The sequence below is a fragment of the Sphaeramia orbicularis genome, chromosome 24, assembly GCF_902148855.1.
Source record: "Sphaeramia orbicularis chromosome 24, fSphaOr1.1, whole genome shotgun sequence".
In the NCBI taxonomy this organism is placed as follows: Eukaryota; Metazoa; Chordata; class Actinopteri; order Kurtiformes; family Apogonidae; genus Sphaeramia; species Sphaeramia orbicularis.
In genome coordinates this window covers 34,157,282-34,170,387 of record NC_043979.1, presented here as the reverse complement: position 1 = coordinate 34,170,387, position 13,106 = coordinate 34,157,282, and the positions used below count along the sequence as shown (strand labels likewise).

General features: G+C 34.1%; 1 protein-coding gene across 1 annotated transcript; it reads left to right on the top strand.

Annotated features, from left to right (window-relative positions):
- The first annotated feature begins 1,389 nt into the window (after positions 1 to 1,389).
- LOC115414834 (serotriflin-like) lies at positions 1,390 to 11,912 on the top strand. Its single transcript, XM_030128183.1, has 8 exons — positions 1,390 to 1,507; positions 1,604 to 1,619; positions 1,733 to 1,839; positions 4,969 to 5,059; positions 7,618 to 7,760; positions 7,892 to 7,986; positions 10,027 to 10,109; positions 11,713 to 11,912. The coding sequence occupies exons 1-8, from the start codon at positions 1,421 to 1,423 to the stop codon at positions 11,838 to 11,840; spliced, it is 750 nt and encodes a 249-aa protein (XP_029984043.1). The 5' UTR covers positions 1,390 to 1,420; the 3' UTR covers positions 11,841 to 11,912.
- Positions 11,913 to 13,106: the final 1,194 nt, after the last annotated feature.

The window sequence follows — 13,106 nt, the reverse complement described above, 5'->3', positions numbered from 1 at the left end:
CTTTTTTTTTTTTTTTACTGACATCAGAATGACTTTTTCTCTACATCAAACCCTCCTTAATTCTACCCAGATCTTTTTATATTTCTGATTTATAGTGTACAGTGTATAGTATTTGCTCTTATGTTACATTTCTCTTCACTTATGTTCTCTATCTATCTATCTATCTATCTATCTATCTATCTATCTATCTATCTATCTATCTATCTATCTATCTATCTATCTATCTATCTATCAAGTGATTTATCACCATTTACCATAATATTATCATATATATTTTTAGGTAAATCAAGTCTTTTCTTGGATTTATTTTTGCCGACCATGTATGTGTTCATTAAAGCTCAGAGTAAACGTAAAGGTTATTATATCAAAATAGAAAACCTGAAGAAAAAGTGATTTTTTCAGCAAAATACATCATTAACAGAACAAAAACCAGTCGTCTTCAACTGCTGTTTTCTGTAAAACTCCATGGGTTTTACTGGTGAATCAATTTTGCAGAAGATCTCAGCGTCTCCACATTCACTATGGAGCCTCTGAACGTCTAAATGGGTCAAATCTGACACCAAGGAAAAGCTGAGAAACTGCATTTTACGTGAATTATGTACATGTATTGATAGGATTAGTGGTTCACCAGTTATGAAACGTTTTAGATCAATAGATGCTTTTGGTCACTGGTGGCTGAGTAGGGTTTTTTTCTGACACAACGGCATTTGTTAGAAATAAACCTGTTAGCTGGTACTTTTCTTATCTTTAAAGATTTGATTGTAACATGTCTGTGATAATGTGCAGCTTACAACAGACATTTTACATGAAATATGACTTGGTTTTGACCTTATTTTGCAAAATTATTGACTCCTGTCTCTTTGTTACCTGGGTGGATCCACTCTAATCTGGATTTAACTCAGATGGTGATTCATATCTCCAAAATATGCTTATAACAAATAATTTTAACTTGCACAATGTTTTTTTTTCTTTCATATCTGTGCTAAAACAGCAGAACATTCCAGATTGTGACAGGTCACAGACTGTTCAGTACATTCAGCGATGAACTTGATTGTAACTAGAGTCAGCAAATCTCTTTGTGACTCCACTTTATACCAGAAATTCACAAACATCTTATTAGGTTAGTGTCTGCTTTGAAAAATACAGCACTGGCATCAAATATGAAGTTAAACTACATAGAAAAGTAAATTACCTACAAGTACTATACAAATAAATGCAGTAAAGTCTATATATTCTGATCTATGCCTGTTAATTATAGGCATTATTATGGATAAAGGCGTACAGTGTAAACACCATTAGTCATCAAAAGCGGTGCCACGTTGTCCTTGAGTTTGTGTGTTCACCTCTGACGTATCGCTGTCTGTCTGCATATTTAAATCACCCCTGTTCGTCCAGCACACAGACAGTCCTGGATCTAACCATGACCATGTACACCTTCCTGTGCGCTCTGGGCTTCCTGGCTGCCCTGCAGGTGCCAAGCCTGGCAGAGAATGGTGAACCTGAAGTAGTAAGTCTGAAAAAAGTTCAAACCTTTATTATAGTGATCTTGTTTTTAACAGCCTGTGTAAAATATTAACCATTTTCTCTCCCTTGTCTTTGAAAGCTGCCTAGAATGGAGGGTGAGTGCATTCAGTCTAATATTTTGTCTGTGACTGTGATTATTTACATTGTATTTTAATGTAATCTATGTTTTCACAAACCTTGTCTTTCTGCTCTGCTTTTGTTGTTTCAGCCATGGACAGTGTGATGGCATCTACCAGCGACAGAAATGACATTCTGAACAAACACAATGATCTGAGGAGAGCCGTCCAGCCTACAGCCTCTAACATGCTGAAAATGGTGAGACAGGATTAACCCTCCGGTATCCGGGTGCACCTTTTAGGCACACTTTGCACTTCCTGTTAAAAAACTTCATATTATTTTTCACAATTTAAATAAGGTTAGAATTCAAAAGTTGTTCATTTGTGCCTGATCTTTAAAATTCTGGCCACCAACTAAAATTTGCAGATTGTAAACAAAAGAAAATTACAAGACTAGCATCTGTCTCCCAAGTGTGCCTAAAATGCACTGTTTCTTCCATTATAACCACTATTTTTTGCCATTAAGGCATAAATCCTGCTTTTACTGATATCTGGGCTTCATTTGAGAGGTGAGGGTCTAAATTAATTTATTAATGTTGTTAATGTTGCTGTTAATCATTGACATATGCCAGGCTGCAAAAATCAAATAATATGTAATCCAATTTTTATGTAGTATTTTGAAAAAAACAAAAAACAAAAACAAAAACATATTTTGTGTTTTTTGCATCAAAAAATGTAGTGACATCATGATGAAAAGAGATCATTTAAAGGGTTAAAAAAAATCTAAAATGAATGATTATTTGATATGTATGATTAGGGCTGACCTTGATTCACAAAAATAAAATCAAATTAGAGCAGAAAAATGAATCAATGTATAATATTTAATAGTTTGATTTATAGGTGTGCCTGTTTCGCACACTTAGTGACAGATGCTAGTATTTTTGAACATTTGGCCTAGAGCCAAAAATAATAATGCAAATCAACCAGTGTTGCTGTTAATCATTGATAATATGCCAGGCTGCAAAAATCTAATAATGTGTGATCCACTTTTTATGTAGTATATTGAAAAAAATTTATTTTTTGTGTTTTTTGCATCCAAAAAATGGTTTGTTTACATTACAAACACAGCATTTAAAGGGTTAAAAAAAAATACGACAGTCATTGAGTGTTTGGTATTTTTATTTACGGCTCAAGCTGATGAAATAGAAAAAAGTGTAAAAGAATTAAAAACAAACTGTATGAAAAATCTTTTGACATTTTTCCTTTAGTGTGCCAAAAAGGTACACTTGGTGCTTAGTAAGGGCCTTGCTGGACAGGATACCGGAGGGTTAATCTATAAAGACACAGAAGTATTACAGTTGTGGAAAAAATTTGAGACTTTCAGACTTGTGGCAACACTCCTGATGTGAGACATATGAGGATGTGAAGTCCATTCAAATCACAATGAAAATTTTTAAGGCTTTAATGAAGCACGTGAGACTTTTAGTGATTGGAGAAGCTGTCTTTACATGTAGCATGTGTCTTTATAGTGCGGTAAAAGAGGTACTTTGTAGAAAAAAGAAAAAAAAAACTTAAAGAAGACTCAGGAGGTTGTTCATGTTTCTTAGTTGATTTCAGAAGCCTTGTTTCTCAGTTTGGGGTGAAAGCAGGCAGACGAAAGTTCACATTAAATTTGGATTTAGAACAGTCCTCAACATTATACAGTCGCGGAAAAAATGATTAGACCATTAAAAGTCATCAAAAACAATGGTTATGCAATCAAGTACTAACTCCTGTGTGTATTATGTGACTAAAACAGACAGAGAAGAAAACATGGAATGCCTAAAAGCACTGTTTTTGTCAGTACAATGCCATAGATATTGATGTAAGAACTGAAGTGATTTTGGTTATTATCAAGAAAACATGGAAAATGGATAGATATCAGCTCTGAAATTAAACTTTTATGAGCTATTTTTGTTGATATCATTATATTTGTCCAAAAAATGTACCTTTAGTTGTACCAGGCATTAAAGTGAACAAGAAACTGAAGAAAACAAGGACGGTCTGATGATTTTTTCAGCGACTGTATTTGTGGTGATGTCCAAATGAATTTTAACGCCAAGGGATTTATCACCATTTATTAAAATTGTGTTTTTCAATGAAAATTTGGTATTTTCCTATATTTAACTCACTGATCATGTAGATGGTCCTAAAACGTCAGAGTAAAATCAAAAGTTATTATATCAAAAACGGAGAAAACTGACGAAAAAATGACTTTTAAGTCAAATATATCATTAAGTGAGCATTAAACAACCATCTCTGAACACTTTTATTTGTTAAACTACATTTTTTGTTGTTTTTTATTGGTGAATCATATCTGATGATGATGAAAAGCAGTTTATTTTTATTTATTTATTTGTTTGTTTGTTTTTGTTATATACAGTATGGATGCAGCGTGCACACGTTTAGCTTATTTCACAAATTCAAAGTTATGGAGAATATCGTGGCATGTTTGCCGCAGTGCATTATGGGTAGTGGGCATTTTGTTGTAAATGTGTTATTTTTATGTGCAAGAATTCAGCAGAGTTGTTGCGTTAGTATTGGTTTTGACTTAATATGTGTATGGCAATGTTTATTGGCCTTTTTGTTTATTTTTTATTTTTATTTTTTTGTATTTTTGTAATTTGTAAAGTTGCACCCTGAGTGAGAGCCATAGGCAGAGCAATTCTTATCCTGTTGTGATTGCTCTTAGGCCCAAAATCTGTCTCAACAACTAAGAGCATAGCTTTTGCTCATTTTTGGCATAAAATTAGCTCATTACTAAACTTCCACCTACATTACAGTATTGTTATCAGTTTAGACCATAAACCCTTACAGACCTAGAGCTGTCAACGTCTAACCTTTCCTGAGTGGTTTCCCCCTATTTCCTGTTTTATATTCTGCATCTTTCAGTGAAAATCAGGTGTTATTCCATATTTAATTTACTGAACATATAGACACTCAATAGCCAAACTGCTAAAGTGACTTTTCAGCAAAATCTATCAACTAACTTCAAAAACAAGAATCTAAAAACCACTGTCATGCTGTCATTTGCGAACTCCATTTTAACAGTGTCATTTATTACATATTTTTGGTGAATCAACAGGAATTGCACATTTTAGTTCAGAAAATAGTTTGGGTCGACGATGGATCTTTAGGTCTTCGAGGGTTAATTGTTTAAAAAGCAACATGGGTTTCTCTAGAGAGTAAAAAGACTTCATTCTGAGCGTAGATCGTGGTTTGATCCAGCTCATTAGTGCTTCATTTGATTCTTCTCATGCGCGCAGATGCTGTGCAGTAATGTTGCATGCTGTGCAAAGTGGTGTTCATGTGCTGATTTAACAGCTGCTCTGTCTTGTGCCCCTCACAGAGCTGGAGCGCAGAGGCTGCAGCGAACGCTCAGCGATGGGCCAATACCTGCTCCATGAAACACAGCCCTGACAGCGCCAGAACGATCAGCAGTAAGCGCCTCATACACCCCCGATAGACTCATACTAGCCTTTTATTTGCATTTTGCTGCTAAGAATTACAATGAATCACTATTATCTTCTAGACATTCTTGTCTTAGCAGAATACTCAACTGTCTGGAGCTGCAGCTTTAGTTCTCATATGACTCTAAAGCAGGGGTGTCAAACTCATTTTAGTTCAGGGGCCACATTAAGCCGAATTTGATCTGAAGTGGGCTGGACCAGTGAAATAATAACGTAATAATATATAAATAATGTCAACTCCAAATTTCCTCTGTGTTTTAGAGTGAAAAAAGTAAAATTATGCAATGAAAATGTTTATATCTACCAACTATCCTTTAAAACATGGGTGTCAAACTCATGTTAGTTCAGGGGCCACATTAAGCCGAATTTGATCTGAAGTGGGCCGGACCAGTGAAATAATAACGTAATAATATATAAATAATGTCAACTCCAAATTTCCTCTATGTTTTAGAGCGAAAAAAGTAAAATTATCTGATAAAAATGATTACATCTACCAACTATTCTTTAAAACATGGGTGTCAAACTCCTGTTAGTTCAGGGGACAAATTCAGCCAAATTTGATCTGAAGTGGGCCGAACCAGTAAAATAATAACATAATTGTGTGTAAATAATGTCAACTTCAAACTTTCCTCTATGTTGTAGAGTGAAAAAAGTAAAATTATCTGATGAAAATGTTTACATCTACCAACTATCCTTTAAAACACTGGTGTCAAACTCATGTTAGTTCAGGGGCCACATTAAGCTGAATTTGATCTGAAATGGGTCGGACCAGTGAAGTAATAACGTAATAGTATATAAATAATGTCAACTCCAAATTTCCTCTGTGTTTTAGAGCAAAAAACGTAAAATTATGCAATGAAAATGTTTATATCTACCAACTATTCTTTAAAACATGAGTGTCAAACTCATTTTAGTTCAGGCCCAAATTCAGCCAAATTCGGTCTGAAATGGGCTGGACCATTAAAATAACATAACATAGCATAACAATATATAAATAATGTCAACTCCAAACTTTCCTTACACGATCAAAAAGGTTACATCTATAAACTGTTCTTTAAAACAATGTGAACAACATGAAGAACCTAAAATTTATTAAGTAAATAAGTGCAATTTTAACAATATTCTGCCTCAGTTTATCATTGACGTCATGTTCATTACAACTGACAGATCACAGTGGACCTACAAATACACTAAATATTCAGTAACAGGCAGAATATTATCAAAATTACACTTACATCTCTTCAGACATTTCAGGTTTTTCATATTTGTTCAGGATATTTACGTTTTCTGTGAAATTATAGTTTGTTTTAGTGTAAATACAGGAAAACTACATGAAAATATTTACATTTACAAGAAGAAAAAATTGGAGTTGTAAGAATTTATAGGTTATTATGATAATATTTTTCCCACTCTGTATGTGGAACCTGAACCAAATTTTCTGTGATCATCTTAAGTGTAATTTTTGCGTTTCACAAATTCATCCAGTGGGCCGGATTGGAACCTTTGGCGGGCCGCATTTGGCTCCTGGGCCGCATGTTTGACACCCCTGATCTAAACATTCTATCTCAGCCCAGACTAATGAAAAGCATCTCTTTAATGTTCTCCATATATCATGTCTGGTCAGTGGCACAACATCTAAGTGGCATTCCCATCATAACAGCGAACTCACCAAACATGCAATAGGAATAAAATGTCACAACACATTTACCATGCTGGTGTCATGTACAGTAGAGGTGCTTTCATCGTATCAGACATGGATGCTATGAATAGTAAGTGTGTTAAAATGCAGTAAATTGTCAACATATGGCACATGGAAGCCACTGCGCGAGTGTGTCATGTTTCAGTATTTCAGTTTGATCTGACAAATGGTTCATGATTGATAATGAACTACATGAACGTTATAGTGTGTTACCGTATAAGAAGTAAGATTATTTTAACCCTTAAAGACCCAGGGCTATAGTTCCCAAAGGAATTATTTAACCTTTCTTAATTGATTTATCACTATTTATTATAATATTATTCTCTGTTTTTTGCATTTTTCACTGTAAATCATGTATTTTCCCATATTCCTATATTGATTTCCTATATTTAACTAAGATGTTCATGAAAACTCAGAGCAAATTCAAAGCTTATTATATCAAAACAGAGAAAAGTGAAGAAAAAGTGACTTTTTCAGCAAATATGTCATGACCTGAACATAAACCAAGTGTCTCCATCCACTGTCATTGATCCAACTCCATGGGTTTTATTGGTGACTTAATGTTGTAGAATATGACGGTGTTTCCACAGTAACAACAGAGCCTGTGAACATCAAAATGGGTCATATCTGATGACCATGAAAAGATGACATACTGCATTGTTTGCATGTATTGACAGTATTCATGGTTCAACAGGTTTTAAACAGTTTACATCAGTAAATGCTTTTGTTTGGGTTTTTATGCATTAATGTGTAAAAGTAAGTCCACTGCCGTACGTTTTTTTTTAAAGAAATGTCTCAGACAAACATTGTACACCTTTTTCTGCTGTAGCCAGCGGCTGTGGGGAGAATCTGTACATGTCCAGCGCTAAGAACCCCTGGAGCGAAGCCATCCAGAGTTGGTACGATGAGGTGAACAACTTCCGCTACGGCACAGGCTCTATCAATGGAGGAGTGGTTGGACACTACACACAGGTACAGTTATACCTGGATATGTACAGACTGGTCACATATCACCATATTTCACTGTCTGATACCCATAAATCATGTATAAGAGCACAAAAAGTGTCAAATATTTCACTTGTTTTCTCATTATATGTGCACAGGTTGTTTGGTACAGGTCCAACCTGCTAGGCTGTGCCATGTCATACTGTCCCAACTCCAGATTCAAGTACTTCTACGTCTGCCACTACTGCCCACCGTAAGTATTCCTACTGTAATGCACATTCCGTGTCCGTCCAAGGGCGTTTTGGCACCACGAGCACAATGCCACTAGTAAAAACAAAATGCAAGAAATTGTAAACACTATATAGCAGTGCTTTTCAGCCTTGAGGTTGGGACCCTATGTGGGGTCGCCTGGAATTCAAATGGGGCTGCCTGAAATTTCTAGTAATTAATAAAAATTTAAACTTACTAATAAAAATTTGCATTATATAGCCCAAATGTGGCCTAAAATTAATGTTTATTTGCAACATATTACAGTAAACTATTACATGATCAAAAACAAATTAATTTTAGCAAATAAAATGTCTTCGTTTTGAATGTCTGGGATCGCCTGAAATTTCCAATAATTTATTGAAAAAAACCTTAAAACTTACTAATAAAAATTTAGATTATACAGTCTAAATGTTGCCTAAAATTAATGTTTATTTGCAACATATTACAGCAAACTATTACAAGATCAAAAACAAATTAATTTTAGCAAATAAAATGTCTCTATTTTGAATGTCTGGGGTTGCATGAAATTTCTAATAATTTACAAAAAAATTTTAAACTTACTAATAAAAATTTACATTATATAGACTAAATGTTGCCTAAAATTAATGTTTATTTGCAACATATTATAGCAAAATATTACATGATCAACAACAAATTAATTTTAGCCCCAAAGAAAGGTCTCCGTTTTGAATGTCTGGGGTCGCCTGAAATTTGTGATGTTAAAATGGGATCACGAGCCAAAAAGGTTGGGAACCGCTGCTATATAGGCTAAAATCAGGCTTCAGTATCATCACCTTCCTAAAATATTTGCCTGTCATTTTTTTCAGATTTTTTCCAAAATGTAAAAAGCCTTACCAGAAATTGAGTATCTGATGATTTAGGCCAAAAAAAAACTAATTTTTGTCAAAAATAAAGTTTTCCTGAATGGTGATAAAGAGTATTCATTTTAGCTCAGTGAGATTAAAAATCTATTTTTCAAGAGTGTCCTGGTCAAGACAGCAGCAGCAAAAGTTACAGAAAATAGAAATCACAGCCACATCATCATTAAATATATACATAAAACACAATAAAAGTCAGCTCTAAGGCCATACATATAACACTAAACCAAGAACCTACATGTAAAACACCATCAATAATTAAAAATGTACTGAATGTATAACAGCAATGTTCCCTAAAAGCATCTAAAAGCAGAAGCTGATTCAATTAGAAAAAAACATCTACATCCAGACTTCTCCTTTTCCCAATGATTTTGAATGACTTTAAATGTATTTAAAGAGACCAGACATCAGTATGATGAACATTTCAACAACTGACAGAATGTGGAGATTTAAACAACCCACAATGCAATGCTCCTCAGTGTAAAAACCTGGTACTCTGCCCATTTAAAATTACTGAGTCTCATGGTGTGAGCTCAGCAAACATTTCACTCGTAATACAGTCATTTATTGGGTTCTACATAAAACAAGTACTATACACTGAGTCTAATCCTAAGTGCAGTATATTTGACATGCTTACTGAATGTTTACATACTTTTTCTGCATTTTCTGTGTTAAATACCATTTTTCAGACATTTAAAGTCATTTTATGTAATAATACTTGTGTTTAGGTTTTAATAATGATAGGAAGCTTTAAAAAAAAAAAAAAAAAAAAAAAATGGAAATAAGATTCCTTTTCTGCACTTGTGTTTTTGCATATTTTTTCTTCCTTTTCTCACCAAACCATGATGAGCTAAATCGAAATCCTTCTTAAGAAGCTTGTTCTTTTTGCTATGATTTACGACAAAGATGAGTGACAAAGTGGATGCAACAAAAAATGTGATGCATGCACCAGTGGGGAGAAAAAGTGCGATTTTCTTGCAGTTCATCTATATAAAATCATGTTTGTTTCTTGCGGGGTTGTCATTAAACAGTTGTTCAGAAGCACTTTGCCTTTTCAGAAGCTGTCTGGAACAGGTTTAGGCTTAAATCCACTGTGAGTTCTTTCTGTTCTCTTTAATGTTTGATGCTCTGTCCTACATTTACAGTGGAAACTACCAGCTTAAACGTCCCTACACAGCAGGACGCCCCTGTGGAGACTGTCCCAATGCCTGTGATAACAAACTGTGCAGTAAGTGGATGAAATTTCAGATTTTTTAGCTTTCCAATCACACGTTTTGTCATAGAAGTGAAATAATTCCTTTTGCTGCTGTTAAATTAGGATGATTTTCTTACCTCTTCTTATGAAATGATTATGTGATGTATTCTTGATAGATAAAAATGTAATTGAGACTCAGTATGTAATCACTGAACCTGGTCAAAGGTGATTACTAGAATAGGAATAAAAGAATAATGTGCATGAAAATAAAATAATTCCAACTTAATAATAACAAGTGGTGCCAGTCATAACAAACCCCACCCCTTACACATATTGTGGCTTATTTTGGCATCAATCAACTCTTTCATCCATCTTCATTATTTGTTGAATATAAAAAATTATATATGTGCTAAGTTTGAAGTAAATTGAAACAAAATTGATGTTTTTATAGACATTTGAAATTTTGCCTGATATAAGTAAATGGGGATAAAAAAGATTTAAAAATTTTACAAAAAATTTCAAAAACAAGCTGTCACTTAGATATTTTGCAGAGTGATATCTAAAATTAATCTCTCTATCACAGCAGCATTTTAAGTAAACTGAAACAAAATGAATGTTTTTTTTATAGCGATCTGAAATTTTGCCCATTAGAAGTAAATGGGGGGAAAAAAAATTGTTTTTAAATTCAGAAAAACTTTGAGCTTTGACCTTCTTTTCCCTACTTATCACATCTATTCTGGGTCACTGGCAATCTATAAACACGATTTGGTATGAATTCAACCAATAATTTTGCTGCTAAAGTGTTAACAAACAAACAAGTGGTTCCAGGCACAACAAACCCCGCCCCTTGCATGTAGCTTATTTTGGCATCGATCCAGCTGATGTCATCATGTCAATGTGTGTGCTGATGTCAGCATATCAATTGCTTCTACAAATGTGCCAAGTTTGGAGTAAACTGAAACAAAATTGATGTTTTTATAGACATTTGAAATTTCGCTCATTATAAGTAAATGGGGAAAAAAAAAAAATTTTAATTCATAAAAAATGTGAACTTTAACCTATGTTTCCCAAAATGTAACCGCATCTATTCTGCATCACTGGCCATCTATCAAAACAATTTGGTATGAATTCAACCAATAGTTTTGCTGCTACAGACATGTAAAATTTTGCTCATAATAAGTAAATGGGTCAAAAAAAGTTTAGAGTTTAAAAATTCATAAAAAATTGAAACTTTGACCTACTGTTCCCAAAATGTAAGGAGATCTACTCTGGGTCACTGGCAATCTATAAACCCAAACTGGTATGAATTCAACCAATAGTTTTGCCGCTAAAGTGTTGACAAACAAACAAACAAACAGAAACAAAAAAATAAAGAAGCAAACCGAACCAAAAACAGTTCCCCTTGCCTCATCTTCAGGGTCAGGGTAATAAACTTTGTTGACTATAATAGATATAAGACCATCAAATGAGCTACTTCCTGACTGTTCCATGTTATTTTGTGACCTTAGTAAAGTTTCTGCTTCATTTTACATGTATTTGCAGTGCAGCGATCACCAAGCTCCCCTCAAATAAAGGTGGATTTTCTTGGTGATTTATCCACTGTTGCTAATGACCCCTTGTTCTGTGTGTCTACCAGCCAACCCCTGCCCATACGCTGATCAGTACAGTAACTGTCCTGAGCTGAAGGAGCAGTGGGGCTGCAGCAACAGCAACGTGGCGTCCTGGTGTAAGGCCTCCTGCAAGTGCACAGATCAGATCATCTAAACACCAGCTAACATTGGCTCCATCTCCTGAGCCATTTCAAAAAATATCAATAAAGTTTGACTTAATAATGACCATAAGACTCTTTGTGCAGTTTGGAAAAGGAATGTTTGTCTGGTTTTAATTCCTCTAACTGTTACCACTGTTCAGTAATCAGCAGAGATTAAAAAGGAAATTTACTTTGGCATGAAACCTCTTTGAACAAACAATTCCTGTAGAGGTAGGTGGCCTTTGGCTGTGGGTAAGGTGTAAACCCACTCAGAGGAAGGAGAACACTTCACAGGGTGGATTTGGCAGAGGAGGACAGGAAAAGGCTATTCCACAGTTTTCCCCAAAGTAAAGCCAAGAATTATTCACAATTAAAGACCCCACCTGCTGATAATGGCTAATAATAATACTGCTAATAATAATGCCCAGTCCTGTAAAAAAATCCTTCCAAAATTTCAGCAGAACCTTGACGCTGTATAAAAGTGTGCTCAGTACTTTTCAGATACATTATCTTAATATATTTGTTGGCAGCATATTTTATTTGAAAACGGAATAATTTCTTGAGGAAGTGGAGGATGTTATGGAGGATGTCTTTTCCAGGACTCCAGAGGAAGCTGAAATGTAATGTGAGAAAAGACATTAATGCGGCTGATTTTAATTGATCCCTTTAAATATATGTTTTTCATAATTTCAAGCCATTTTTGTTGCAAAAGCGTCCCCTATTTTAACAAGAAAAAAAAACAAAAAAACAAGTGGAATATGGAATATTTTCCAAAAATAAAGTGCAAAGTGGATTATTTGGGCTGAAGTTATTAGATCCTGGTATATGTCAGTAATTTATAACAACACTGATTTTTGATAAGGGTGGTTTGAACAGCACCAGTTTAAAAAAAAAACAAAAAACAAAACCACGCTCTATTGTACCATTAATGTCCAAAAGGTTCCCTGTCCTAAAACGCTATATAGATTTAATAAATGACTATTTTTTCCACTTTCAAAGGTTTTATCAACATCTCTCCTGAACAGAACCATGCAATTTTAATTACTGCTTTAAATTTTGTTGTTGTTGTTGTTGTTGTTTTTTTCTTTTTTTTTTTTTTTTTTTTTTTTTTACTAGTTTACACCTTTCTTTTTTGTAAAAACAAGAAAAACTCAAAATATGGAATATTTTCAAAAAATAGACTGCAAAGTGAATTATTTGAGTTGAAGTTATTAGATCCTGGTATATGTCAGTAATTTATAACAACGCTGATTTTGATAATTGTGGTTAAACACAATTGC